The following is a 24,206-nucleotide window of genomic DNA, read 5'->3' as shown; positions in this document are numbered from 1 at the left end:
TGGCAGCTGTGGAAGGGGAGAAGGCAATGGCCACCCCAAGCTGTCACCAGCATTCCCCATTTTCGATGTTTGAAAACCAAACCTGGCTTAACTTATCCTCTTAAAACCAAGGCTTGCCACCCTCTGCCAGTTGCTGCATGAAGAAACCACTGACTCTCACATGAGGTCTTGGGTCTTCTCGCAAAGCCTCTCCCCTGTGCGCCGAAGGAGGTTCGGTGCAATTTGTAGAGAAATGGCAAAAACCCCAATATCTTTGTGTTTGGATAAACCAGCCAGCACCATTCAATATACTTATTGTCCCTTGAACCTGTGTCCACTGCCATGGATGTCACTAGGCTTCAGGCTAGCTGATGTACCCTATCTGTATCGATGCAATCAGCTCTCAGCCCACATGGAGATTCCAAAGCGAACACATCTGCTGTGACATCCAAGAGATGCACGCTGTCGGGATGAAAGTGTCTGGGGCAGCCATGGACAATGCTTTCATGCTTCAGCACTGAGCCCTCAGCTGCATGGGAAAATGATCTCATAACCCAGTAAATGCCCCCGACCTTCTCCCAGGCAAGCCTTGAAACAATGCAGGGTTGCAACTCAGACCATACCAGTGGATTGGATGGAAAGAGGAGTCTCGGGTCTCTGGGGAATGATGAGCATGTTGGATATGCACCAGTAAAGAATTAATGCGGACAGATAGTTCCCTAGCAGCATTGTTCTAAAGGTGTAGGGTTGATTAAAGCGTGGTGAGGTGGGCATGCAAACTGGCCAGAGGTGCAGGGCACCTTTGGACCCCACTGAGAATAACACAAGCCCTGGTGGGCTGAAAATACTAATAATTTTGAGGCTGCGGGAGAACAGGGAGCAAGTTGGGTGGCAATAGCAGGAGGGACAAAGCAGGGAGAGTCTGTTGAGACACAGTGACAGGATCTGTCCAGGAGGGCAGGGGGAACTTGGGTATTCCCCCAAATCGAGTGTGGTTCCCCGGCAGCAGTGGCCAAGGAGTGGAAGGCAGTAAACTAGGGGAAACCCCCAAAGGCTGCACGTCAGGGATCGGTTCTCGGTCTGGTTCTGTTCAATACCTTCCTCAATGAGTTAGATAATATCATAGAGAGAACACTTATAAGGTTTGTGGACGATACCAAACTAGGAGGGGTTGCAAGTCCTTTGGAGGGTAGGATTATAGTTCAAAATGATCTGGACAAACTGGAGAAATGGGCTGAAGGCAAACAGGATGGAATTCTATAAAGACAAATGCAAAGTACTCCACTTAGGAAGGAACAGTCAGTTGCACACATACAAAATGGGAAATGACTGCCTAGGAAGGAGTACAGCAGAAAGGGATCTGGGGGTCATAGTGGATCACAAGCTAAATATGAGTCAACAGTGTAACGCTGTTGCAAAAAAAGCGAACATCCCTCTGGTGTATTAGCAGGAGTATTGTAAGCAAGACACAAGAAGTACTTCTTCCACTCTCCTCCGCGCTGATTAGGCCGCAACTGGAGTATTGTGTCCAGTTCTGGGCGCCACATTTCAGGAAAGATGTGGACAAATTGAAGAAAGTCCAGAGAAGAGCAACAAAAATTATTAAAGGTCTAGAAAACGTAACATATGAGGGATGATTTAAAAAATTGGGTTTGCTTAGTCTGGAAAAGAGAAGACTGAGAGGGGACATGAGAACACTTTTCAAGTAGATAAAAAGTTGTTACAAGGAAGAGAGAGAAGAATTGTTCTCTGAGGTTAGGAGGAGAAGCAATGGGCTTAAACTGCAGCAAGGGCAGTTTAGGTTGGACATTAGGAAAAACTTCCGAGCTGTCAGTGGTTAAGCACCGGAATAAATTGCCTAGGGAGGTTGTGGAATCTCCATCATTGGAGATTTTTAAGAGCAGGTTAGACAAACACCTGTCAGAAATGGTTTAGATAATACTTAGTCCTGCCAGGAGGCAGCAGACTGGACTAGATGACCTCTCGAGGTCCCTTCCAGTTCTATGATTTTATGATCAATAAGGAGGGTGGAGGAGTTGGTTGCTCGTAGCAGAGAGCCCCAGTGCAGAGCAGCAGCAATGTGCATCTGACAGCAGGGAGGGGTGGGCAGGAAATGGCCCCGTACCACCTTTATTGTGTTAGGCTGTGACTGAGGACAGCACTAAAGCACTTGTTTCACATATTTCAGAGTAGCAGCCGTGTTAGTCTGTATTCGCAAAAAGAAAAGGAGTACTTGTGGCACCTTAGAGACTAACAAATTTATTAGAGCATAAGCTTTCGTGAGTTACAGCTCACTTGCTGTAACTCACGAAAGCTTATGCTCTAATAAATTTGTTAGTCGCTAAGGTGCCACAAGTACTCCTTTTCTTTTTGTTTCACATAGTCACTGAAATCCTGCTCTGGTAGAGAGACCTCCTGAATCGGGGTTTGAGAGAGTTTAGAAGTATTCTAATGAAGTTGTTTTCCATACCCCCCAGCGGGTGGGCCCAGTCCTGCACTGCACGGAAGTCCTTCGACTCCCACTGGCCTCACTGAGGCACTCCTCACGCTGCAGGATTGAGCTGTATCTTCTTGGGAAGGGAAGGTGCCTGTTTTCTCGTGGGAAAGCACCTCGTACCCCAGGGACGCGAATGGCAATAGATAATAGTAAGTAGCACTCGACAGGTGTCCCAGTCCCATATTTTCTTCCCCCCCGGAAGGCTCTGCCAACCAGCACAATTTCCTGCCATAGTAGCATCATTTTCTGTTTGTTTCGTATTTGCAGTGACATAAAGAGAAGCTATCGCTCATTACAGCAGAGTAGTGTTGCCTGCCGTGTTCTTGCCCTGTGTGAACAAATAAAATAAAGTGCTATGATCCAAGCATTTTAATTCTAGAAAGCAGTAATCTTCCTCCCCCTCCTACCAACTCCTTCCATCTTATGTTTTCCAGTCTTAGAAATGACATGTACTCCGGCGCCTTCTACAGTTTTATCACCTAGTAGGAAATCCTTATTTTCAATTCTTGCCTTGAAATTCACTATTAACTTAATACATCTGCTGTAAAGTTCTCACTAGCCACCTCATTATAAAGAGCTTCAGAATGAAAATATCCTTCTACATTTGGCCAGACTTTTTTTTTTTTTTTACAGTCGAATGTTTCTCAGTGTCGGCAGTCCAGTCATGTGATGGGTGTCTGTCTGTGACGTTCCACTGAGTCACAAGCAATGGCAGCTGTTTAATCTGGATGGCCTCTTTCATTGAGCAGCAGAGAATTACAATGATGTTAATTAAAACTAAAGAGCGTATATTACCCAAGGGAGAGATTGAAAAGATCTCATCTTTGTTCTTCACAAATTTTTATGGTAAACTGAGACATTTCATGGAAAAGTCACATTTCTGAAAAACTGCAGCCTAGCAAAATTCACACGACGTCTCGTTGTTTGGAAACTTCACTAAATATAGCCAAATCTTACTTTAGAGAAAAACAAGTCATTATTCACTTTGTTTTAAAAAAAAAAAAAAAGCTTAGCTCTTTCTGGGTGGAGGGGAGATTGTGGAAGGAAGACTGAACTATTTTCATTACATCTTTCCTTGGGAATTAAGGATGGTCCCATGATCAGATGCTAGTTCAGGATTTAAGACAACCAGGTTCAAGTCCCTGGTCAATGGGAGACTCCCTTTGGATACGTCTACACAGCCCACAGCCCTAAGCCATCAAACCCAGGTTGGCAAAGTCAGGTTAGCGCTGCTCTGCTAAAAATAGCTATGTGGCAGCTCAGGCTCCAGTCGGATCCTTCATCTATCCTTCATCTGTTCAAGTCAATGGCAAAGCTTCCATTGCCACCCACGGTGCTGGAGCCAGCTCTTTGGTTGACTAGTGGGGACAGTAGCATCATCCTATCTCTGCAGGGGGTGGTGAGGATGAATACACTGAAGATTGTGAAGTGCAGCAGGCCATGTCAATACCACAGAGAGACAGAAACATTTATTTTTGCTGTAGTTCCATGACTTGTCATTCCTGGCATTTCTTTTTATGAGTTTCAGTCCTTAAAGCCAGAAGGGCTTATTCCACACATCCATTCGGAGCCTCCTGGACAATGCAGGCCAGAGAACCTCACTCAGTAATTCCTGCATCGAACCCACTGGTACAGCTACAGCTGTTTCACGTCTCATTTTAAACCTTTAAAAGGGCTGCCGGTGACTCTTGTGCCCGTTTTGAGATCTGGTGGGCTGGCTTTTTGTGTCCTTATAATTGTGTCCAGGTAGTTCCAGGCCCACTAGTAGGATTTTTAAAATATCCAGGGCTTGCCCCTGTTCTTTCACCCCAGTTTGGGGGTCTCAGTGCTGAAAATGCTTGAAATGTTACCCTCAGCAGTCACCACTGCTCTGGTCTTCTGTATCGCCTCATTTTGCTTAATTTTTCACACACACGCACCTCGCACACTCCATACAAATACATCCACCCACTCACACATTCTGTCTCACACATACAGTCAGCCCCTCATTCAGGACACATAATTTATTCATCCCAAGATGCAACTGTGTGCTTGTTATATTTAGGCTGTTTTAATGGTAGCTTTAGAAGTATTTAAAAAGCAGGTGAGCTTTTACACCCAAACAAGGATGGTGAGCCCGTGCTTATCCTAATTAAAAGCATAAGCTTCATGGAAGATCTCAGCTGTGAGCCTTCCATTATGATACAGTTGGAAGAGGCTCTTTCTCTATCCAGCTGGGAATTGCTCAGATTGAAAAGTTGAACCTGAAACTCATGGAGCTCCTGTACCCTTTGCCAGCTATGGCTGACATACAGGCTTACATGTTATGTATTATGAAGGGCAGCAGAGAAGTAGCAAGTGTTTTGGGTCTTGTAATTGTCAGATATCTGGAAACATACCACAGCCTCCAGATTGTCATCTTTAAATGTGAGCTTTGACGAGGAGAACATAAGAAAATTATCGAATGGGCTGTTGGCATCCTGAAAGGCAGAAATGCGCCTTGATCATAACCTTCTTTAGGACTGTCCCCAGACTACACATGCTCTGCAACCTATGGAATTGACCTGTAATCCTCTTCAATGTCAGGGCCAGTTGGGAGGGAGGAAAAAGATCTCCTCATCCAGACACCAGCAGCAAAAGCAGAGTGGAAAAACATGGGTGCCCCCTTCAGCAGCTTGGGACCCTACTTTTACATCATGCCCTACAAAATGGAAAAGCCATCCCTGCCATTTGTCATGCAAGCTGGTTAAAAAAGCCAAGTAAAGGATAAACATCATCCCCCACTCCCAGAGAGGGGCTAAGGATTGTGTGAGTTCTGATAGAAAGATGCATTATTGTTCACTTATATGTGGCTTTTCCCTCAGCGTTTTTCATACTCCGACAGCTCTTCTTTCCTGGATCTGATTGCAAAATCTCTGAGGCAGAAGCTGTTGAAATGGAAGCTGCACACATTGAAGCTATTTGTGGTGGGATTGTCAGTTTCTGCCACTCTTTTTTTAATTAAATTTTAATTTAAATTAGGGCTGTCAAGTGATTAAAAAAATTAATCATGATTAATCGCATTGTTAAACAACAATAGAATACCATTTGTGAATGTTTTTCTACATTTTCAAATATATTGATTTCAGTTACAACACAGAATACAAAGTGTACAGTGCTCATTTATATTTATTTTTTATTACAAATATTTGCCCTGTAAAAACAAAAGCAATAGTATTTTTCAATTCCATTACAAGTACTGTAGTGCAATCTCTTTATCATGAAAGTTGAAATTACAAATGTAGAATTATGTACAAAAAATAACTGCATTGAAAAATAAAACAATGTAAAACTTTAGAGCCTACAAGTCCATGCAATTCTGCTTCAGGCAATCACTCAGACAAACAAACTTGGTTACAATTTGCAGGAGATAATGCTGCCTGCTTCTTGTTTACAGTGTCACCTGAAAGTGAGAACAGGCATTTGCATGGCACTGTTGTAGCCGTCGCAAGATATTCACATGCCAGATGCGCTAAACATTCATATGTCCCTTCATCTTCAACCACTATTCCATAGGATATGTGTCCATGCTGATGAAGGGTTCTACTCGATAACGATCCAAAGCAGAGCGGACCGACGCATGTTCATTTTCATCATCTGAGTCAGATGCCATCAGCAGAAGGTTGATTTTCTTTTTTGGTGGTTTGGGTTCTGTAGTTTCTGCTTCTGAGTGTTGCTCTTTTTAGACTTCTAAAGGCATGCTCCACACCTCACCCCCCTCAGATTTTGGAAGGCACTTCAGATTCTTAAACCTTGGGTCGAGTGCTGTAGCTATTTTTAGAAATCTCACATTGGTATCTTCTTAGCGTTTTGTTAAATCTGCTGTGAAAGTGTTCTTAAAACAAATATGTGCTGGGTCATCATCCGAGACTGCTATAACATGAAATATATGGGAGAATGCAGGTAAAACAGAGCCGAAGACATACAGTTCTCCCCCAAGGAGTTCAGTCACAAATTTAATTAACGCATTATTTTTAACGAGTATCATCAGCATGGAAGTATGGAATGGTGGCCGAAGAATGGAGGGGCATATGAATCTTTAGCATATCTGGCACATAAATACCTTGCAGTATTACAAAAGTGCCATGCCAATGCCTGTTCTCACTTTCAGGTGACATTGTAAATAAGAAGCAGGCAGCAGCATCTCCTGTAAATGTAAACAAACTTGTTTGTCTTAGCGATTGGCTGAACAAGAAGTAGGACTGAGTGGACTTGTAGGCTCTAAAGTTTTACATTGTTTTGTTTTGTGTGCAGTTATGTAACAAAAAAAATCTACATTTTTAAGTTGCACTTAAATGATAAAGAGATTGCACTACAGTACTTCTATGAGGTGAATTGAAAAATAGGATTTCTTTTGTTTATCATTTTTACAGTGCAATATTTGTAATAAAAATAACAATATAAAGTGAGCCCTGTACACTTTGTATTCTGTGTTGTAATAGAAATCAATATCCAAAAATATTTAATAAATTTCATTGGTATTCTATTGTTTAACAGTGCGATTAATTGCAATTAATTTTTTTGAGCGGGAGCTAACTGCGATTAATTGACAGCCCTAATTTAAATGTAATTTAAACTTTTGCGTGAGTTTAGTCCCAGATTGACAGCTCTGAACTCCTCTGTCTGTGTGCTGAGGGCAGTCACAGTGCAGGCTTGCGTGGGCCTCCTTATCCACATGCCTCAGTGCTGCATTGAACAGAGAGTATTTGCGTGTGTTGGCTGACGGGGCTGGATCTGCCAGCAAGGGCTCCAGTGGTCTTGGATTTCCTTAGGGTGCGGACAGTTGTTTACTCTGAATTGGAATGAGGCCACCAAGTTGTCATGCTGTGGTAACAACTTTTGGCTACTAGGTTTGCACTGATTCCACTATAATCAATTGGGCCATCCATTCCTCCCAAAAATTGTTCACAAAAATACATTCCCCTGTCCTATTTCCAGTCATGTTAGCCAGCCAGCCTCCAGGACTCCTGTGTGTGCCCCAGCTCCACCCCCCCACTCTGCTTGTCTGGGTACAACCTCCTCAGTGACCTAAGAGTTGTGCAGCTGAGGATACCTGCCTTAGCCACATATATTAAAATCTGACTCATGTGGCATGAGAGTTGAGAACAAGGCTCTTATCTTTGGCAGCATTAAGCCCCCAGAGAAATAATGAAGCGTCTATATTTCTGTTGGCCTTTTCCAGAATCCCTGTACTTCCTCCTGCTCATGGAGAAAAAGGAGAAGGAGAACTCCCACACCATCATCTGCTGCAATTTGTGCCTTAGCGACAGTAAAGCTACCTCTCTTGGGTTTTTCTTTTTAAACCACCTCTTTGAAACAGGAAATATATCACTTTAGCATCATTTTTTCAATCAGCATCAAGTTGTACTAATGTTATCTATAGATATTATCGTATGTATTAAACATCAACATTAGTCTGAAGTCTAGTTTTCTTTCCTTTACAGGTGAAGGCGGCTTCCAAATACGTCGATGTACCTGTAAGCACAATTTAAACATTGCCTTCTGTCTTAATAATTTGCATTGTGGTTTGGTTTGACTGCACATGTAACAACCCCTCAATGTGGGTTGTCAGCTGCTATTGAACCCAGGACTTTCAGTGTGATAAGCAGAGGATTCTAATACTTGAGCTGAAAGGAGGACCTGCGGTAGCTGGTGTCAATATTAAACATTTATCCTATGGAGACCTGCAACTAGGCAGGGATAGGTAACTAATGCACTTCACATAGTATCAAATAGATACCGTATTTACACAAGGGACTTGGGTCACTACAAAAAATAACAGTGCATTCTGTAATTTTTTTGTGTTCTATCATTTTTTTCATTGAAATTTGCATATATAAAATAGAGTGTAATTTCAGAGAGAAAAGTCTAGAACGTATTAGAGCTGAGCCAAAACATATCTAGCACACTTGCTAGCCTGTTTTATTTTTATTCTTCTAATTGCTGGCATATTTTACACTTTCAGAAAATGCTTTTTGTTTTAACTATAGGGAAATGGTGGTAAGTTATCAGTGTGTGTATATGAGAAACAGTGTTGTTGAAAATAAAAAATAACCAAATTTACTCACGTTTGCAGTTGTTAAAGAAAAATTGTACATTGGCTCTTCTAATTAGAGCTTACCACATAAGGAAGAGAGACCTTCAAGTTCTTAGATACAGCACTTAAGTTGCCAGAAATTTACATTTAAATTGAGTTTAAGTGCAGTATATGAATGCTAGTTGGAGTTAGGGATTACTACTGATAAACGAAGTTACATTTACAGACAGACTTTGTGCTGAGTATTTACAAATAAAAAAAGTAGACTTAAATACATCAATCCAAATTCTGCACTCAGCCACACCAGTGTAAACTAACATAACTCCACGGAAATCAATGAAATGTACATGTGGCCTTGAAAACGTGCCAGGTTAGCTACACAGGGTTACTTCAGTGTGTGTGTGACACACACCTCTTACTATGGACGTGATACCCATGCGATAAATTGCAGAGTAATGTGATAAATTTGTCATGCACCTAGGACTTACTCTAACATTCCAACCCTCTGAGCCTCTTCAATCTTCAAACAGTCACTTTTAAAAAATCAACCTGGCGGAGGGTATGTCTGGGAGTGTGATTCCCAGCTCGAGGAGACATACTTTCACGGGCGTGGCTCAAGCTAGTGCACTAAAAACCAAATGTAGCCATGGCTCGCCACCCCAAGTACGCACCTTGAGTCTCCCGTGGGCACGCCCTTAGGGGAGCTAGCCCCTCCGGCCTCTCGCACTGCTGCAGCTGCATTCTAGTTTGAGCACACTAGCTCAATCAGAACTAGTGTGAGTAACGCATCCCCAGCTCCAAGTGTAGATAACCCCAGTGATAACCTCCATCTTCTTACCCCAGATGTGGAATTCCCCTCCCAAAGTACACCTGCCTTGGGTCCAGTATGGGCAAGATTCAGTCCCAGGCAAGTAAGAGCATTTCTCTGCATAAAAATGTCCTGGCTTTAAAGTTTGGTGTCTCATGGCCCTTGAGGAATAGAAGTGGGCCATTTATAACACTGGAAAGGGGCAGCTTTTAGCCTCCCAGTGGGACTCAGTAGTCACCTGCATGTAGAAGAGCTTGAGATGTCTGACCTTAAAAATGTCTAGGCTTCTAAGTCACTGAGGCACATTTGACAATTTCAGCTGCTATGACTTCAGATACAGAAAAGCTTTTCAGGGGGCTGTCGGACTCCCTCAGAGCCCTGCCCAGTTGGACTGACAGTGAGTATAGCATTCTGAGGTGGAGGGTTACAAGAAAGAGTCCCAGTAAAATAGTATATAACTCTCAAACATTTCCAAAATAGATTTTCCTGTAAAATAAACGATGGTGTCATGTAGTATCAAGGGTTTCTTGGCATTCCTTTGGGATGCCTTGCACAGTGCTCATGGCTTACCCCATGTGAGCAGTTCACTCCAACCTCATTTTAAATAAAACCTCTACAGCCCACCATCAGCTGTTCCACACACACACACACAAACATCCACCAATATATATGTGCACGTCTGTGACCACATATTTGGGAGTGTTACCTGGACTCTGTTTTGTTTCAATTTTATGATCGCTCACTAAATATTACAACTAAATATTACAACTGGTAATAATTACAACTGGTCCGATTAAGATTTGTCCCCAGCGAGATGGTGCTGGATTTCATATTTCAACCTGTAATTAAGGTAGCTATGAAGAGCCTTTCTCTTTCCAGATCAGAAAATTAAGAGGCAAAATGCTCCTTGAAGAGTTCAAACAGCCCAGTTGTGTTTTCAAGGTTGAGAATGGAAAAGAAACATCAGAGCTACAACGCCTTTTACAACATTGTCATTAATGTGCATTTTGTGTGATTGTATAGCAAAGCCAGCATCACATGGAGAGGACTGAGCTGTTCAGGAGGCATAAGGAAATAGATTTAAAATAACGCTTTATTCATAGATGTTTAGCTGATATATACTACCTTTTTATGTGTGTGAAATGAGATGACACAATATATCTGCATGTAAATGTCAAAGAACAATATCTAACTGAAAGAAAGACCGTGTATTTTTGAGACGAGTTCTCTGTGAATATAGGCTGCCACTTGTACACAATGTGTCCTGAAGCCGGGAATCCATCATTTAGTTAATATGGGCCAGATTCTACTCACACACAGGTTTAATATTGGTGAAACCCTGTTAACTTAGATGGAGCTAGCTTTCCTTTTCACAAGTGTAAGCGAAAGCAGCATCCGCAGTAGCAGTGAGCCACAGTATCTCTAGGTGAAGTGCAGAGAAAACTATATTTGATTATGGGTTCCTTCTTTGGGAAAAGAGAACATATCCTGTTATTGAGCAGATAAGCCATCACTTACGTCTAATTTCAGAAACTTGTTTTGTATCAAAAAACTGCAACACTTTTAGTGCCACCATGAAACTGGCACAATCAGCGTGCTGAACATGGCTTCAAAGTATAACACTTGACTACTGCCGCATTTGTGTTGTCCTCATTGGTTTTCAAATTAATACCTTGTCATTGTTTCAGTAGGTGCTAAGAAATGTTACTGGCATCCCAAGGGCCAAGCATTGGCCCTTTGCTTGATAATTGTTTGCTTTGTATTAAAAAACTACTTCCCCACTGCTTTCCAAACGGTCCTCATTTTCACCCTGGAAATTACACAGAAGTGTTAACTAACTTCAATTTACAGTGGCTGACAGTCACATCTTAGAGAGAACCGATACTTTGTGATCTGAGGTAAATCATAGTAATGAAAACTAATGACACTCGTTATTAACCAACTTACAATGTGCCATGGAAATTTAAGGTTCTGTGGCAGGTCTTGTAATGACTCATGTTACAGTATTTTAATGGGTTTCCTTTGAGTTCAATTTGATTTCAACATATCATGCAGTGTGAATTCAAAGGGTTTTTTAGTATATTTCTCCCTCTCCATCTACTTCAGTTGCAGCTTCCTTTAAAGAAAATATCAAAAATATCACTGCCTTTCACAAATCTAATGTACTTATAAGTTAAGGCTTAAAATCAATGAATATATATGGCGATATGTACAGAGATAATTATAGCTATAAGTATCCTAGAAATGTAGCACTGATTTAGACATGTTGGGAAATTAGCTGATTTATGATTTAACTAGTTTATTTTAAAATATAAGTCTATGTTCAAGCTAAAGTCTAAGTTCTAAACAACAAAGAAATGTGATTTTGGTGTGAATAATAAAATGTTCATTGCTTACTACACACCTTCTTGCCCCTTAGGAGAGGAAACAGGAGACTAGGGCTGGGTGTTAGCCTTCTAACTTCATAGAACAGAGGGTTTGCATATAGAAGGTGACACTGAAAATCCCCCGCGTGATTTGTTGTTTCATTAATTAGGTCAACAATACCAAACATAGCACGAGAACTTCCTGGCATCAGTGTGTCAAGGAAAGGCTTTATTCATCTGAGTAGCTTCCCTCTAGGCAAAAAAAGCAAGCGAGATAGTGTGTTTGCATGATCTTGTCCTGCACAGGCTGCATAGACAGAGTGGCTCGCTGGCTTTGCGACATTCAAAGCAGCCAGCCATGGTATCACCCAGAGTGCACCGTAGGTATCAACGGGGAGTGTGGTGCACAGCAACAGTTTAAGGACAGCAGGGAGCTTGAGGAGAGGAACAACAGCCACAGGACTACATAAAGGAGCTGCCTTATATGAAGATGTTTATGTTTTTCTTTCTCTCTCTTCTTTTCTTCCATACAGAAGCCGGGGATGGATGTTGCTGATGCCTACGTGACATTTGTTCGCCACTCTCAGGATGTCTTGCGTGATAAGGTCAATGAGGAGATGTATATAGAAAGGTTATTTGATGTAAGTAAATGCCTTCTCCTCCTTGGAAACCAAGCAGGAGACTCTCCCAAAATGTGACAAAATAAGACAGAGGATAAGTCACATTTTGAGAAAATTGATTGGTTATAGATTACAAAACAAAAAATCTTTCCTTTCCTTCTGACTAAGGCTCTTATCTGCTGTCCGCCTGCTCTAACTCTGTACTCTAATCTGCTGTGTCCTGGTCTTTATGTGTGTGGTTTGTAAGATAACAGCATCTTTTAAGCCAATACTTACTATGTTAAGTTTGTAAGAAATCTTCCAATAAGAGGAACATCTTGGTCATTGTTCTTATCATTAAAATCCAAGGCAATTTTATGGCAGATGTGTTAGTCGGGGACCATCTCTTTGGTATGTTAATTAATTGTTTCTGACTGCCCAGCACTCAAAACTTGAAAATGAACTCTGCTACATATTTATATTTTAAAATAATGACCAAAAGATAGCTGATAAAATCTGTATTTTCATGCTTCAGAAGGACTATGTTGTGCACCAGATGTAAAAGCTATAATATGGTCTCCCTGGGGAAAATGGGATGGTTACTCTAGTGAAAAGGACACAGATTTTTCGTGAGTTTTGTCCCCTTCCCACTCCGCCCCCTGCACCAAATTAATTGATAACATGTAAAAGAGAACATTGACCTTGATGCCCAGCAGCCTACATTTATTTATTTATTTATTTATTTATTTATTATTCACATGCAACATATGAATGCATGTTAACTGATGTACCTGTCTCTCTCTCTCTGTTGCTTTTGTTGTGTGACACACTTTCCGTCCTTGTAGCTATTGTTCCCTGAAGGTTTTATGTTTATGGCAAGCACTTAACATTAGTGTTTCAGTTTCTTCTAGGATCTTTGTTTATATATTGATTTCTGTGACTGTGAAACAGCTTACATTCAAACTTTCTTGTCTTTCACCTCTCAGCAACATCAATCTTCACTCTTCTGGCTCTAGAATTTTAATAACTTATATGCTTTGTTTACTTACTCATTTGCTTCCACAGTGTGTAGGGAAGGCTTTTTTCCCCCCAATCAAACGCCTTCTTTACTTGATATTCTTCTTTCTTCACGTTACCTTTCCCTTAGAAACCTCTTCTTACTTTATAATTCCCACTCTTTCTTTCACTGATATCCTATCAGATTAAAATGGAACTTATCTCTCATGTCAAATGTTTTATCACATTATATCAAGTGGCATGAATTAGAGTCAAATAATCTTCCTGTGTACATCTACTAGCATGGCCCATATCCACTGAGAATGCCTCATTCATGCATAAAGCACACTAGTGACTCCTTAATGCTCTATGCGTGCTCAGTCTTCAAAGAATGTAAAGCACAGAATGCCAGATATAAATCACCCATCCAGTAAGCACTGAAAAAAGGACACAGTCATTTCTATTTTGCAGCAGGTCTGCTAGTCCATTGCATATCTATGTTGAATTTTATTCCACAAACAGTAAATTTTCAGAGATTAACTGGATTGTTCTTTTCAATGTCTTAGTTGACTTTCCTTTGATCAGTTTCTTAAAATATGCAGTTGTGTAGTTTTTAGAACTTTGTGTCATTAGTTCAAACTAAAGATCTGTAACTGACCTGGGTATTTATTGGTTTGATCTGATCATACTTAGGATCATAAGACCATATTTTGGTTAAATTAGCAATAAAAAAAATAAGAATAACCTGTGGAAGGCAAAAGTACAGAATTGCTCCCCATCTCCCCCCCCCCCACACACACACACACATTTTTCATAAGCTGTACTTTTCCTAACCTGTTAGGCAGGTAAATGATAAAGGATTTTATTAATAGTAGCAAAACCTATAATATTTACATTTCTACATATATTTTTACATAACTGCGTGCAGCTGTCAAGGCATTGTGGAAGAGCAATTCACTTTTTGCTCTGATGTGTTAGCAATTCAATTCTGGGACCAAATCCTGCTGACCTCATTCCTCTGTGTCTCACTCAAATGTATCTCCTCACATGAGTAAGGTGCACAGGATTGGATCCTTTATTTAGATATATGGAATTAGAATGCACTAGACTTTCAAAGGTAGCAATCTTAATTATTTAAAACTGTGTTTTAAACTGGCTGCTCTCACTATTGCAAAATTGTTTCTGAAAGAAATGCATATTTCCCAAGTTCTGCCTTAAGATAAAGGACAAGGTGGTGACCTCACTGACTGAACTAGTAATAGCAGAACAATTAAATTGGGGCCCGATCCTGCACACCCTTAATACTGGGCACAATGGTGAATGCTGTGTGATGACTAGAATGGTTCCCAGTGGTGAAGGGTTTCAGGATTGGACCCTTCAATGTTAATTCACAGAAATCTCCATCACCTAGAAATGGTTTGTTGCAGTATCTGTAATTGAGTTCTCCACATGCTGGTTTTCTACACTTTAGCAGCACAGCATCAGGTTGTGAACATTTTGGATTGTTTCAGTCAGTTTTCCTAAATGTGCCTGGACCTCCACCTATCAAAGTTGGTGATAAACTCCCATGGATTTTAATGGGGGCAGTGTCACATCCATATTGTTTCTTTTCTTTTGTTTTCATATACAGACATCTTGGTCCAGGTTTTATTCTCAGTTAGGCTCATGCAGCCAAAGGCAGATTTTGGCCGCTTTAGCTCACTGCGTTGTTCTGAAATATGAGTAATAAAGCAAACCTAGTTGTGTATAAAACCTAGAATATTCTTAAAGTATTAAGCCCTTCATTTCATGGAGCTAAACGTTGTGGCCAACTAGTTTTATTTATCTTCTTTGTTAATCCCAGTGATCGATTTCTATAAAACTGTCAGGTTTGTCAAGGCGGTTTTTTTGGGTCCAGCAGGTACAGTTTTAAGAAAGATGGAGAGTGAATAATCAACATTTATATTATAAAATAGAAATATCCTTTTAAAAATATGTGGGGGCTGATTCTGCTCTCATTGCGTCAGTATATTTCAGGAGTGACACTCTTGCGGTCTGTGGAGTCGCAGCAGTGTGAGTGAGGCCAGAGTCCAATCAGAATTTGAAATCTGGACAGAGACATCAATTAACATTTTGCAGGTCACAGCCTCAACTGGGATAAATAAACATAGCTCAATTTACCTTAATGCAGCTACGCCTATTTATTCCATCTGAGAATCTGGCCCAATATTTTTAGTGTATCAAGTTACCTTTGCCATGTGTAGTGACCAGGCCAAAATCTTCCTTGTCACATGTGTGCTGCAACCCCCTTTATTTCAATGGGATTTCAGGATTGTCAAGAAGGATATAGGGATAGATCCTCCTTCCATGCAAGTCACTGGAAAAACTCCCATTGACTTGACTGGTGCAAAATCAAACCCATAATTTGGTCCATTATATGTTCTTATTTTTTGTAGCACCTGGGGTTTTTTGGTTCCTCCCTCTTCTCACCTGGTATTTCCGTTTATTTGCTCTGTTTGTTTTCTACCATTAAAAAAGGCTGGATACATTTAGTTATACCATGTTTCCTGACAATAGTTGAGGTAATATTCTTAGTGCTCATTCTGTCAGCACTTGCGTAGCAGAACTGTGCTCTTTGGTGGATATTGGTGCTTGCAGAAGATTAAAATGTAGAGCACACAGCAGGATTAAGATAATCTCCTTTATTCTATAAATTAGTCAGTTTTTTCCCTGCAGTAAAGTCATCATCTTAATTTTTAATATCTGCATTCTCTGGGTCATTAAAGGAACAGATTGTGAAATTCTGCTGGTAATCAAAAGCTAACTAGGATTTTTTATTATTTTATTTTTAAACGGTGCTTATTTGCTGCAGATTAACATGGTTTATTTATTTGGCCTGTCCCACTAAACTGGTAATATTTTTTTAGAGAGACAAGGAGGGTGAGGTAATATCTTTTATTGGACCAAGAAGAGCTCTATGTGGCTCGAAAGTTTGTGTCTCTCCCCAACAGAAGTTGATCCAGTAAAAGATATTACCCCAGCTGCCTTGTCTCTCTGTTATCCTGGGACTGACACGGCTACAACTACACTGCATACAATATTTTTTAAAGCTACAATACTGTAACATGGCCCACTGGTACAAAGAACTAGTAAGAGAAGAATTTAAGAACAGTTTATTGACATGCGTTCACGTTCTTTGTTTATGGATGTCTCTGTGTGTTCATGTGGTTTAAAAAATTGTATGATGCTTTGAAAAAAGAGGTTGCAAACTCAGTTTAGTGTAATAGTTTGCAACTTTGTCTCTGAATGGTAATTTTTGACATATTCGATTGTTTCAAATAGGAAGCATGGGCCAGATGGGCTTGAAGTATGTCATGGACCTGAAAAAAGGGGACTGATCTTGCAGTCCTAGAGGCCAATCCTGTGTAGTTCTGAGCCCTCTCAACTGAGTGCACTCAGCGTCTCTTCGGACCAGGCCCCTACACAGCCAGAATTCCCTTTGAGGCCAATGGAAGATTTGCCTGCAAAGATTAGTGCCTGATGATAGTTTACAGATTTAGATTCGCACACGTAGTTTATGTATTTTCCAGCCAATCAGAACCTATCTGATCACAAAACTATATGGTGGACCTGTTGATATTATAATCACCAGCCTTGCTTTTGCCTAAGTGGCAAAATACTGATGTCTTGGTCACAGGAATGTAGCTAGTGTACAAAAGGCTGTTGAATGTAGAGAAAGCAGCCGTGATTCCTGTGAATTTCAGGGTATTGATGCAAACCTCTGAAGTTCATAAATAGTGCAGATGGTATTTTTTCTTTCTCATGATTAATTCAATATCTTACTCCAAAAAAACCCCAAAACATGCTTTTGATATGAGAGATCAAATGATCAAGAGAAGCTCCTAAGATTGCAAGATCTAAACAAAAATTAATTTATTTTTTCCTCGGTGTACTTCTTGAAGACACAAGCCTGAGTAGAAGATAAGGATTAAAACAGATGTGCTTAGTGCTAGTTCATCTGCTTAAATCTAGCAGTCTCTGAGATCAGTGATTAAAAAGCCATCTCTAACTTTGATGAAATCCACTGCAATGGTAATATTGTGTCTTTGATAGCTTTCTTATGGGCCTCATGTCCGCCTAAACCGGACATAGAAAACATTGGACTGGAGATGATACATGGATTATATGGGTCAATTATACACTTAATCTGCCTTCTGGGGATTAAATGTGCATAGATTGACTCTGTGTATTTGGCTTGTCCTTGGCAGTTATCAGATCAGTAAGGTTGCCCTTACTGAAAAGTCTGGTAAGAACTTAATCATGCAGTGATATGGTCCTGATGATGCAGTCGTAGTTACAGTGCTAACTGCTCTGTACTTTCGCAGAAGGCTTGATTTACCATTTTACTGTCACATTATACATTCAGCTGCCTCCGAACTCTACGTGCAGACAGTAATAGCCTGGATATTTGTTATTAAAGGAGTGGTTTAAAATACCTTCAGGAAGCCTCTTTGTATTTGCAAGAAAAATTAGGGTGTTTTTATGTTGCCACACAGAGGCAAATTGAAATCAGTGGGTTTGAGGGATGTAGATGAGGAAGCTAGGGAGGGAGGGCAGATTAAGACAGTCACTCCCATGGTTGCCTGTCGGGGAGAGGAGCTTCAGCTTTGATGGGACAGTCTCTCCGCACTGAGCATCTGCATTTGGAGGCTCCGACACAGCTCTTCAAGATGGGGCCATTTGGCCCCTTCACCTTCCCCATCTGCCAGGGAGCTCCCAAAGCACATCATGCTGGAATATCAGGGGAGGTTATGCCTTCCCCACTTCCGTACACTGGATAGGGGCCCAGAATGGGGATCAAGAGACCTGGGTCCTATTCCCAGCCTTGCCATTGAGTCCCAGTGTGATCTTAGCCAAGTCAGTTCAGCTCCCTGCACCTCAACTCCGTCATCTCTGATACAGGGATCAGGCTTGTCCACTGGCAAAGGGCTTTGTGCAATGCATTCCAAGTAGATATGAAAACAGGAATAGACATCCATGCCCATGAGTCCAACTGGAGCACAGCTCCTGAGAGCTCTGAACTCCTCAGGATGCATGAGACGAGATTTGATCCTATATTTTTAAAATGTAATTATACTAAATATTAATTGATTCTTGAATGTAAAATGTACCAAGTCAATATAAGTCGGAATTGAAGGAATACTGAAGTTTAAAAAGAAACCTTGGCACAAATTACTTGGAGCCCAGTTCAGCAGTTAGCACTGACTTCTATGAGATTACTCATATGCTTAAAGTTATGCACGTGCCCAAGTACCCTGCTGAACCAGCACTTCGTATAGTCCTAAATATATGAAAACAACGAGGAGTCCAGTGGCATAAAGACTCCTTGTTGTTTTTGTGGCTACAGACTAACACGGCTACCCCTCTGATACATGCCTAAATATATGGAAATTCACAGAGGTGATATTGACAGCTATAGAAGAAGCTAATGCAGCTGGCTGATTGAACCTTAGAAAACAGCTACTTTTCTTCCTACACAGCCAGACTGCTCACTGGGGTTCCAATTCCCCTACTTCCATCCTGAGACAGTCTCCCTGTGCTGTTTCTTCTTCAGCTGCTTTTGTCTAAAAAAGAAGTCAATTTTGAAGTGAAGAAAATAAAGTAAATTGGCCTTGGGAAATACTGCATAAATTAAGCATGTCTTTAAAAGGGTTACTTTTAATGCAGCCCTTGTTTTTTCAGTTAAGGCATAATGTTTGAATCAGTTGAAGTCACGTCAACTGAATTTTTTACTCAAAGAAAGGAGAGTCAGATTGCAGGTACTGTTCTTCATGGCAGTTGAGTAAAACCGTAAAGTACATTGTGGTGGAAAATATTGTCCATATATAGTTATTCTGCCTTGGGGAAGAAGAACATTGTATACCCTCCTTTATTAACAGGAGCGGGAGGTTGGTTACCCAGCAAAAAGGCATGTTTCAAACCCACATGCAGGGTCATGCTATTTCACAGCTGACCCCTTCATCTTTTGGAGTTCATATGCAAAGCGTGTTTTTAAAAAAGGGCAAGAGGTGTTTAATAGGCTTATTAATCATGGGAAAAGGGAAGAGAAGACCTATTTTCTTACTATTCCTGCCCATAAGCTGCCCAAGATAGTGAGGACTTGTTTTGGAATAGGGTCTTGCCTAGTAAATGTATTCCGTTAACAAGGTTTATTCTTTCATGAAGTATTCATTTAAGTAGGTTTCATTTAATTTATTTTAGGGAGCCTCTTAATAAAATAAGTCCTAGATCTGTCACTGGATTTTACATGTGTGTAAGAGTTTTTCCTTCTAAATGTCTTTATCAGAACAGCTTTTAGTGTTTCAGTAGACATTTGGTGAAGACAGTTAATTTGTTTTCTTTTCCAGAAGAGATTGTTCCATTAATCATTCTAAGAAGTCAGACTGATTGCTCTGTTACTTTAAGGTCAGCATAGTCTTGCTAACATGATCTGCACAGTGCTTTTTAGTGTTGAAGAATATTCTCTTTATGGCAGAATGTAAGCAACAGACTATTTATTTTGCCATTTAAAAAATATCCAAGGTACATTTTGTGGAAGGAATATTATCATGTTGCATTACAGAAGACAAATTGTTCTAAATTCTAAAATGAGAGGTCAGTTAGCTTAACAACATAGTCTTTCCTTCTTAGCCAACATAGATTGTTGGATTAGAGCTGTATGTACATATTTATCACTGTGCAATATATGCAAGTCACGTAGAATCAGATTATTAAAGTTATGCAGATAGTGAGATTTTCAAAAGTGCCTAGGTACCTAACTCCCATTGCTGGGGGCAACTGCGAGGGGTAAGGTGGCTGGCCACCTTAGGCCCTAGTTGAATTTTCAAGAGCACCTATCCACAGCTTTTAAATACCTTTGAAAATCTGGCCCTTAAGACACTGTGAGATCTGCTTGTCTATTTTTGTTTAACAGTTGTTTTTAACTAATTTGAGCTTCCAGTTGGTGGTTAGTCTAGAATGAGAACCTAGGTGTACAGTCTTGCATTGCTTGTGACCCCAAAAGCCCCACTGATTTCAACTGAAATTTTGAGAGCACAAGGAAAGCACAACTGGGTCGAAGTTTAAGTGTGAAGATAGCAGGAGTGTTGTGTGTAAAACACAGGAGGTAATTTTCCTACTCTATGGGGCCTGATAAAGCTCAGCTGGAGAGCTGTGTCCAGTTCTGGGCACCACACTTTAGGGAAGATGTGGACAAATTAGAGTCCAGAAAAGAGCAACCAAAATGATCAAAGATTTAGAAAACCTGACCTATGAGGAAAGGCTAAAACAATTGGGCATGTTTAGTCTTGAGAAAAGAAGACTGACGGGGACTCTGATAAGCTTCAAATATGTTAAGAGCTGTTATAAAGAGGATGGGGGTCAATTGTTCTTTATGTCCACTGAAGCGAGGACAAGAAGTAATGGCCTTAATCAGCAGCAAGAGAGATGTAGATTAGATATTAGGCAAAAACTTTCTGACTCTCAGGGTAGTTAAGCTCTGGAACAGGCTTCCAAGGGAAGTTATGGAATCCACATCAATGGAGGTTTTTAAGAACAGGTTGGACAAACACCTGCCAGGGATGGTCTAGGTTTACTTGGTCCTGCCTCAGCGAAGGGGGCAGGACTTGATGATCTCACAAGGTCCCTTCCAGCCCTGCATGTCTATGATTCTGTAGTCAATAGTTAGCTCTCACGTGACACAAAATAGTCATGATCCTCAGGTGAGAAAATATTTTAGCATTGGAATCTGAGACTTTGTAAATAAGTCAGTGGCAAAATGAACAGTTCTGTTTTCCCCCTAAATCCTATATTCCACTGGGCAAATCCTTTTTTCACCCCGCTCCTTTGTGTGCATAGAAGTCCCAGCGTGCAGTGGGACAGCTACACATGGAGAACAGGGAGTTCCTGTGTGCAGCACAGAGTGGGTTTTTCCAGGGCAAGTCTGGGGAGAACCAGAGCAGGAGCTCAGTAGGTGGGTCTTTGACTATCCAGATCTGTTGACCTAACCTCATGCACGTTTGTCAAGGATAGTAGGAGAAGGATCTGCTGCAGGGCTGAGGCAACAGCTGTCATCACAGAGTGGTCCACTGCCTTCCCCTGGCATTTGGAGCAGGATCTTATACCCCCGCTGTATGCTGGGATGAGGATTGGGCCCTCTGCATTAACAATGTAAGATTGTTTGTTGTCCAATAGCTTCTTCATGCCTCGTTCCCTTTTCTCTCAAGCAGTCCAGTCTCCCTACAATTGCTCCCAGGGTAGCGAGTGAGCCAGTGGTGCATGTTAGATTAGCAGTTATAGGCCACTTCATTTCTCTTGGTTGGCAGTTTTTTTCTTTCCCCAAGATTCCTTTAAACCTCACCCTGCACTTATGATATCAGCGTACAGAAATGCTTACCAAGAGCTGGAAAAGAAATATCTTTTCCCTGTCCTGAAGTCCCATGTACGATACCAGGGGATCCTTTTCTCCCCATTCACTCTTTTCCAGTTCACGGTTAATACCTACGCAGCTTTTAACTACACTTTTTGGCATGTGCAGGCTATACAAGAGAACTCAATGAAAGGTTCCCAACTCCAGTTTGTGACGCCTTTTGATTCAGTTCTAGTGTTAAAATCTAAAAAACCCCTGTACAATTAAAGTATTGTGTGACATACATTGCATCTTATTAATCAACATTACATCCAATTATACTGTCATTGTATTATATTGCTTTGACAAACAAAGGGCTGGGCTCTTTACAAAAATGTTACGTAGCTATTATGTTTAACCAGGCTCTTTATATGGGAACCTCGGTTTAAAATGTCAACATCTTTTCTTTAAAAAAAAAAATAAAAAAACGAAGTGGAGACTACTTCAAATGCAGAAAACAGTATTGCAATCTGTATTTCACTTTTTTTATGCAAAAACTATTTTATCAAAATTGAAAATAATGCAAAATTTGGGTCGGGGCAAAATCCTTCGGGGCAGTGATCACTTATGTATAAAATGTCAAAATACAAGCTCTGTGAATTTTTGCACAGTAGTATCCGCTTGGGAGGCAGCGAAAGGACAGGTACCGAGGAGCAAAGTATGTCAGTACACCCAGGCCACATTTAGGGCCAGATCCTGTAAACACGCACCACTTTACTCATCCGAGTTGTCCAATTGACTAGGGGTAGATAACCAGCATTGACTTTGGTGGGACTACACGTGTGAGTAGAGTTACCCATGAGCATTTGGAGGAATGGGGTCCTAAAGAACAACTTGAAGAGGCATGTGTCCTTTGGAATTAATTCGTGCAAACTCTGGGTGGGGTTATAATTCATGGGTGAGGTGCAATACCCTATGTCAGAAAAGCCACCTTTAAGGGGCCACAGGGCAGCTGTAATCCAAAAGGACCCCCTACAAACACATTGGTGCTCCAGCTATTCCCTGGATGTCATGACTCCCTCAATGACAACCCAGAAGCTGTTTTTTAACACCCAAGTCCTTCAACTGTCCCTACCTGGCAGACCCCTGCACCTGCAGGGAGCCAGGGCTATCTGGACAGTTGCAGTATTGGAGTCTGAGGCCATCTGGTTGCAACAAGTGAGTGTACTGGATCCCCATGTCTTTTGCACCTCTGCACAGGCTTCGTTTTTAAGAATTAAACATGTTTCCAACTGCGTTCTTCTCATTTTCAAATCCTACAGGCAATGGATTTTGGCCAGGAGAAGAGTTATGAATCTTTAATGGCCAGGACTTTAGTTTTACATGTCATCAGAAAAACAGCATCTTCTTCAACACAGCCACACCAGGCTAGGTGATTGGTTCCATCATAACTCAGAGGAGTGCCACCTTCTCAGGCCCTGTCCCTACAAACTCATGTGGGTTTAAATTTACTCACCAGAGTCATCCTACTGACTTCAGTGAGCTTTGGATCTGGCCCTGTCATGTGGTGGGGTTCCCTCACTCTGGACTCCTCACTGCCAGCAGTCCTCATGCACTCCTGCATAGGTTCACCACTGTGTGCTTTATGTACAATGGGCTATACAAGTCCTTGTCCCCACATGACATAAGGGTTTGACCTTCTCCCTAGGTACAGAGGGAAAGGGGGGAGAGATCTCCACTCCATGAGAGCCTGGGCTGTTCTGGCCCTTCCTTCGGCCTTCCCCTCTTTCCCCTTTCTCTTCCTGTATCTCTTTCACCTGTCCTCAGCTGAGGAGCTGAATCACCTTAATTGTTTAATCACCTGGTGTTTAGCCAGTTATCTCCTCAATTTGGCCCATGTGGGGATGCTTACGAAGTGCACAGAGAGATGAGTCCACCTTAGGCTACTCTCAGTCTGTGACAGGCCCCTTCCTACAGTAAGTCGCTTTTTCCTTTGACATCCCCCATCCAAGCCCGGTTGAGACTGGTCACTGCTTCTGTTACTGGCTCTAAGGAGATGACAGTCCCAGGTGGTGAGACTTCACGATGCTGAGCTAGATGGGACTTGCGTGGCTAAATTCTATGCAACTATTTGGAAATGTAGAGGAAACTATGGTTTACGAATTGTGTGAATAAATATAAAGCTCAGATTGTTTTCACAACTGTCACACAACAGCTTGATCATGAAGGTGCAGGAGTTAATGCCTCCAGATGGCTTTTTTTAAACTCTCTCTTGAAATCCGTGCTTGGATGACATTAAGGAACTGAATGGCTTCAGAGGCACTATAATTTGGAGTTAAGGAGCCGTAACCCATCCCAGAGTGCTTAGGTGTTGTAGTAAAAAATGTATTCTAATTGTTAATTAATTGTATGCAGCACAGAGTCCTAAATGCAGATGCTCTTTATGAATGAAATTATTCGTATGTTTATGATTTATTTATAACGTAAGTGCGAGACCATATATGCATACAAAATACAAAGCAAAAAACCCCCCGGAGTAGA

General features: G+C 41.2%; 1 protein-coding gene across 35 annotated transcripts in view; it reads left to right on the top strand.

Annotated features, from left to right (window-relative positions):
• Window positions 1-24,206, top strand: part of CADPS (calcium dependent secretion activator) — a 381,267-nt gene that overhangs the window by 339,019 nt on the left and 18,042 nt on the right. For all 35 annotated transcript variants that reach the window (XM_043518602.1, XM_043518607.1, XM_043518606.1 and 32 more), the window contains 2 exons: window positions 7,939-7,971; window positions 12,239-12,346. In XM_043518602.1, coding sequence (XP_043374537.1) covers window positions 7,939-7,971; window positions 12,239-12,346 — 141 coding nt within the window. The remainder of the gene's footprint in view (window positions 1-7,938; window positions 7,972-12,238; window positions 12,347-24,206) is intronic.

Source organism: Dermochelys coriacea, chromosome 7 (genome assembly GCF_009764565.3).
Source record: "Dermochelys coriacea isolate rDerCor1 chromosome 7, rDerCor1.pri.v4, whole genome shotgun sequence".
NCBI classification, from domain to species: Eukaryota; Metazoa; Chordata; order Testudines; family Dermochelyidae; genus Dermochelys; species Dermochelys coriacea.
Note: the sequence above shows the minus strand (reverse complement) of the source record. Positions and strands in the feature narration are given on the sequence as shown.